Genomic DNA, 6,526 nt, shown 5'->3' on the forward strand with positions numbered 1-6,526 from the left:
TTCTGTATGTCAGCTCTATTTGTCTTCATTCATCTACGTCTCCTGCTACACTGTGTCCACAGGAGCACACAGAAGCCATGCATTCTGCGAAGTCACAGCGAAGGCAAAGCAGCAGCACCTCTCTCACAAACCACACAGGGGTCACAATTATCAGTGTGGCCAAAAAAATATATAAATTAATACAACTGCATCCTCAGGCTGCTGCTGCATTAATTGAAAGGCAGAGACAGAAGCGTAGGGAAACTACAAGGGTTCAATATAAAAGGCATTTATTGCACAGACCGGTAAAAAGAAGACATTTAACAGAGACAAATGATGGAAATGGGACACTAATGACACAAGAGATGACCATTGAAGACAATGAATAAGATAATTTATTAAAACTGCAAGAGCAAGTTACTCACAGTGCATCACGCTCAATGTCATGAAGAGAAAGCAAAGCTCCCACTAAAGCCTTAAAAATGAAACTGCCTACAAAATTCCTTTGTTTGAAGTTATGTACCTGATAGTTAATATATATATATATATATATATATATATATATATATATATATTCATGAATAACTACATGTTATTATCTCATGGCTAACTAGTGGAAATCCTTCCCTACTCACAAAAAATATATAGTGTAATAAACCAAGGTACTCACCTGAAGATGCCATTTGTTCTGTCTAAAATACAATTAATTGAAATGATGTTGCTTTCACAAAAATATTGTGAGAAACATTCTAAAACTGACCTTCACTTTCACTTTTGTTTGATTCAGGATGTGGTTTCAAGGTTGAGCACACTGAGCAGCGTACACTCTACATTTTTAACGTTCACAGGTTAAGTCTTGGTGTTGTTTGTGAGTTTCAAATAATGGCGTTGTGATGCAGTTTCACCCCCGACACAATAAATGTACTTAGGATTTTCACTCTCTTAGCATGGTTTTAATCTGTGGTTGTTCAGTGTTTTTATATGGGTTCGGCAAGATCATCTTTGGAATTGTACGTCTGATACCAATAGTTCAATCATTCATTATCATCCAATGCAGGGTTACGGTGATCCCGCTGGGCACAGGGCACAAGGCAGGGCACACCCTGGATGGGACACCAATCCATCAAATGCATTTATTTTTGCCATAAAAAGACATACAGTACCAAGACAACAGGAAGCATTTTTGCAGGAATAACCACAACACACAACCTTTAATGTAAAATTGTTATTATAAAATCAAATAAGGGATATTTTAATACATTGCTTGCATTGTACTCTTTCCAGTATGTAAATGTATTTATTTATTTTGATTCATGCCTGGTGATATACATTCACACTGCCAAATACATTACAGTAAACATACAGCAAGGATGGAGTGCTTAAACCTAATATGTAGAAAACAAGAAAGCACACTGGGTTACAATAATTAGTGCATAAAACACTGTCCAATACTCAGCAAACATCAAACGCAATAAAATATTACAATGCAATGCTCTTGAATAGAGAAAATGTGCGGAAGAAAAAATAGGTAGATAAACGATCTAATTTTAATTTAAATATGACTATATTTTTAAATATGATTTCAACTCTTCTGTTAAGATCTCTACGAATCTATTAACTCTGTAGGCCTCTCAATTTGATAAGCACACGCTCAAAGACCACCAGAGTCCCTGACTGGAATGATTTTCAGTGGCTCCTCGTCGTTGTTCCCAGGGGAGAAGAAGGCAAGGACCTTCCCAGAAACCTCTTTCTCAAACGTGTATATGTGAGTGCTTTTCTCTGCATCGTAGAAAGAGACCATCTTGCTTTCATAGTCCAGGTACACCCCCAGTCTCTTGGGAATGGAGGTTACATCCAAGTAAGTCTCAGGATCAGTCAAGGCCTTGAGCTTCTCCCCATTCCACAAGCTGAGGACCCAGAAACCATTCTCCGGGCTGAGGACCAACTGCCCCTGTGGCTGTACTGACTCTTTAGCCACCCCTATTTCCCAGTACTTTTTCTTTCCCATTTGCACCTCCCAGTAGTGTCCCCTGGGTGCATTTGTTATCTCCCCCAGGACACAGGGGTACTCATCAAACCGGCCTGGGAATTGGGGCAGAACCTGCCGATTCGGAGTCCAGCTGACTTCGAGGTGGTCCTCGGAAACGTTGAGGTAGCAGTTGGCGGTCTTGGAATCTAGAGTCACTTTAGCTGGTGGTGGGTGGGGGGAGAATGGGGACATAAGAGAAGATAATTAATTGATTGTTGATGAAGGTGCATTAGCTGCATCAGAGCAATTGTCACAGGAGCAGCGAGAAGTCAGGGGGAGAATAAGGAAATCAGATGTGCGTAGAGGTAACATGTAGACTGTGTGAATGAGGAAATACCTGTCATTTTGTTTCTCCATTCCACTCCTGAGGAGAAAAAAAATAATTAATCAAATCAGTTGATTAACCTCAGGTCTAATTTCCTCTTCCATTAAACGCAGTACCGTGTGGAACTAAACTTGTGACTCTGTCCTACTTTACAACATGGGGACCCATTCGTAATGAATTGCTGTATGGATACCACAGGACTAACGCATGAACACATGTGCTGAAAATCACATGTATGTCAAGGTTAGGGTCAGGGTTAAGGATAGAGAGACAGACTAGGTTTGGGGTTGGGGCTACAGCAGAACTGGGTGGAAGTGTGACGCATTCAAATGTTATTCCTCCGGAGTTATTGAAGAAATACGTGATTTTCTGTTGGGTTCATCATGATGGCATATTATATAATGATGTATTCATGACATAATTCATCATATAATTACCCTTGTTCAAAATGAATTCATTGTGAACAGCCATAATATTACCAAAGCATTATGATACGTGTAGCAAATAGTATTCTACTAACCTTCAATGGCCTTTTTATTGCATAGTAAGTCTGGGAAAAGATGGTCAAACAATTAGAGAGAGAAGACAGAACACAGAGAAGAGTTTATATACATTTCATGAGAACCCAAAACATGTTTTAGCTAAGTTTATTGGCTGCTATATTTGGATGATGTAAAGCAGGGCGAGGCAATTCCAGTCTTGGAGGGCCAGGTTCCTGACAATTAGCAAACTGATTAAGACCTGAAATAAACAAGCAATTGAACTTCAATTAAATCAATTGCCTGCCCCTGGTGGAGAGTATTATGGATTGGACTACTGTTTAAAGACAACCCATGGAAAGAAAAGAGGGAAAATCATTTTTAGGTTTAACTTATCTTTTATGCTAGACAGCCATGCTAAAAGGTTGTTATGAAGACACCAGTACTCTGTATATATACATGCATACATACATAAATACAAACATATACTGTGTGCTGGACTGCAACTAGCCAGTCTTATTCACCTTTGATTGCTGTATGTAATTTAAAGCCATTTCTTTATATATTTTTTTCTGTTAGTACCATTGGTCACAACATCCACATACTGAACATTGTAGCACCCACACAACTCTATACATACCTTTCATCCCAATTGCTCTCGGATTGCTAACAACATCTAAAAATCAGACAGACAACAAAGTTTATACGCTGTGTTAGGAGAAGGACAAAATGCAATTAAGCTATCTTGTTCCTTAAAATGTGTTAGTGCCTGATTCATGATTAGTTGAACATAATAATAAATAGAGAAAAACATGCTAGACAGGGAGGATTTGTATCTGAATTTGTATACAACCTCTTCCAGGATAGTTTTTTCCACAATACAGTTTATATCAACCCCAGAACCCCCCACTGCCAGTATTTATTTGTCCATATACATCAGACCACTGGTGTACTCTAATCGGACTCTCTGTATCCCACCTCAAATGCAATTCAAATCCAGTGCAAATGATAGTGAATTGCTGACTTTTTGATACTCATTTGGCCAACAAGTAGCCATTGATTTATCTCATAGTCAAATCCTGAGTGACTTCTCTTCCTCTACTGATCCACACAGAGAGCTGCTTTGAACTTTTGAGATACAGCCCAGAACACATTGTGGCCAATCTTTCATTGTGTTATTCAGCATCTCTTTAGATCTAATTACTTACAATCATCCTGGGAGTGTGACTCCTTGGAACGTGATGTGCCTAAAACCGAGAAGAAATCGTCAATCAGCTAGTCTCCAGCTTGCTCCCTGTTTTCCATTTTCCAGTTACTCACTTTCAAACTGACATAGACACAACCTGGAACAATGTTAATGTCCCTGATGCCCACTAACTAACTAATTATAAAATTGAAATTGAGACATTCTGGAACAATACCACACTCACCTTTCAGTTACTTTGTCTACTGGTGTTAAATTATACTTCTTTATCCCCTTGTTTAAAATAAATAAATACAGTTCAAGCTGATTATTTTAACTTTTTTCTAACAACAGTGTACCAGCAGCTGCAGCAGGTGAACCAGTTTTGTATTATTTTTTTGAGAACGTACCTTTCTTCCTGAAATGAAAATACCACACAGTGAAGCAAACAGCAAGGACAACCAGTACAACGATGATCACGATCAGTGCAATGGAGACGTTTTTCCAGGTGTCATCTATAAAAGGAAAGATCAGTTACTCAATCACTCATCAAATATATCAACATTTGTAAAGAAAAGGCTTATTGTCCTTACTGCTTCTGTGCATCTTTTTAAAATAATAATACCAGGTGTACCGCTAGCTAGCAAGAGAAGACCTACAGAGTTCATCGGTGATACCTTTTGGATTTTCCATTTTTCGTGCTGAGATGATGCTTGCGAATCCCGATTACTTTCCCTTGATGTTGGTGAGAAGGTGGAGTGCAGCATTCACTGTAATAAAGTGGGACAAAAGGACAGTCTGCGTTTGAAAGGAATTATTATTATTATTATTATTATTATTATTATTATTAATAATAATAATAATAATAATAATAATATTAATAATATTATTATTAATAATAATAATAATGGTTTTCTCTCTAAGAAGCAGGCAATGTAAGATAACTTGAAAGCATCTTATCAGTTTGACCATTTTATAGGCTTCCTGGGCAGATTGTGTTTCAGGGGTGAAATTTTGTTACACTGGGGAGTTATTCACCACTTTTTGATCAACAGTTAAAATATTGGATATGAAAATGGCATTACCCCACATCAATCCAGTTAATTAGGGAAAGTATAAAGGAATTCCCCCTCCTGTCCTGATTCCCCATTGCTCTGTGTACATAAATGCAGGTTTCTGTTTCATGGTAACGCGTCCACAGCCTTTCTATTCAGTAAAGATTTAATATTCTGCCAATCTGTGTGAAATCGCACAGGGTTCACACCACCGTTGGATTAGAGAAAGAGAACATGAATTCACTGATACAGTCAGATTAGACTTACTCGGGCTCCAGTGGTTCTGGTTCAGCATAGCTCTCAGTCTTTCACCATTTTCTCACTAGGGCGTTCACACTCTCACTGGCAGGAATTAAAAGGTTATTCTCAGCTTGAGTAACCTTTGGAGTCAGATATGTTCTGACTGTTTTTTAGTTAGCTATTAACCAGCCCACTTAGGAACATGTTTAGTCTGTGTCTTTAAAGAAAAATGCATTCAGTATAAACATTCATATACACTTACAGACTGTGTGCTGAGCTGCAGCTAGCCAGGGTTATTCACCTTTAATTGCTGCATGTAATATAAAGCCATTTCTCTCTATATTTATTTATGTTAATAGCATTGGTCACAACATCCACATACTGAACATTTTAGCACTCTCACACAACTCTATACATACCTTGCATCCCAATTGCTCCAAGATTGCTAACAACATCTAAAAATCAGACAGACAACAAAGCTTATACACTGTATCAGGACAGAGCTGAGAGAGAGAGAGAGAGAGAGAGAGAGAGAGAGAGAGAGAGAGAGAGAGAGAGAGAGAGAGAGAGAGAGAGAGAGAGAGAGAGAGAGAGAGAGAGAGAGAGAGAGAGAGAGGGAATGCAACTAAGCCACCTTCTTCCTTAAAATGTGATAATTTTAACATTATAATTAACAGAATAAGACATACCAGACAAGGTTGTACCTGAATTTGCACCCAGCTCCTCTCAGGAGAGTTTTTCCACAAATACATTTTAGTTTAATTTGACACCAGCAGATCCCCCTCCCACCAGTAATTTACTTATTTGTCCATTATGATGATTAGTATTAGTATTATGTTTGATTAGTTTGTGTTTTTTCTTAGAAGAAGCACATTTGAAAGCCTCACATAGAATGACACATACTGTCTTCACAAAACATTGAAAACTATAGGTTGATAGGCAGACAGCCTATATATAGCCATAATCATTAACACCCCTCATTTGAAACCGTTATATATTGATTATTGTGTTTACCTTCATACTAATCATTAGCTTAAACATCTGTCAATTTGTCTATAACATATTTTCAGAGTTTGTAGAACAGTTTTCAGCCTATACTTCCATTATCCCTTGAATGAACTGAGTAATTGTTGTTTGTGTTGTAGTTGTTGCTAATATTATTATTACTATGATATACAGACTCTGGAGTACTTAGTCCGGGCCACTTACAGCATAATCAAAATCATGGGGAAATAA

General features: G+C 37.9%; 1 protein-coding gene across 2 annotated transcripts; it reads right to left on the reverse strand.

The window, feature by feature from the left end:
* Window positions 1-1,189: 1,189 nt before the first annotated feature.
* On the reverse strand, window positions 1,190-5,812 carry LOC136768787 (butyrophilin subfamily 1 member A1). Of its 2 annotated transcripts, XM_066723147.1 has the most exons (9): window positions 5,710-5,812; window positions 5,318-5,392; window positions 4,673-4,765; window positions 4,406-4,510; window positions 4,021-4,059; window positions 3,453-3,488; window positions 2,854-2,883; window positions 2,346-2,372; window positions 1,190-2,169 (listed from the first exon to the last, which is right to left on the reverse strand). In XM_066723147.1, the coding sequence occupies exons 3-9, from the start codon at window positions 4,686-4,688 to the stop codon at window positions 1,631-1,633; spliced, it is 792 nt and encodes a 263-aa protein (XP_066579244.1). In that variant the 5' UTR covers window positions 4,689-4,765; window positions 5,318-5,392; window positions 5,710-5,812; the 3' UTR covers window positions 1,190-1,630. The 2 variants fall into 2 exon arrangements, with proteins under 2 accessions (XP_066579244.1, XP_066579245.1); XM_066723148.1 differs by lacking the exon at window positions 5,318-5,392 and having other exon boundaries at window positions 5,710-5,788.
* Window positions 5,813-6,526: the final 714 nt, after the last annotated feature.

This window comes from Amia ocellicauda, chromosome 14 (genome assembly GCF_036373705.1).
Source record: "Amia ocellicauda isolate fAmiCal2 chromosome 14, fAmiCal2.hap1, whole genome shotgun sequence".
Lineage (NCBI taxonomy): Eukaryota > Metazoa > Chordata > Actinopteri > Amiiformes > Amiidae > Amia > Amia ocellicauda.

Excerpts from the sequence above, each read along its gene's own strand:
- LOC136768787 (XM_066723147.1), bottom strand. Across the intron at positions 3,489-4,020 it reads GTCACACTCCCAGGATGATT|ATGTTGTTAGCAATCCGAGA; the intron begins GTAAGTAATTAG and ends TCTGATTTTTAG. Across the intron at positions 2,884-3,452 it reads GAGAGCAATTGGGATGAAAG|ACTTACTATGCAATAAAAAG; the intron begins GTATGTATAGAG and ends ATCTTTTCCCAG.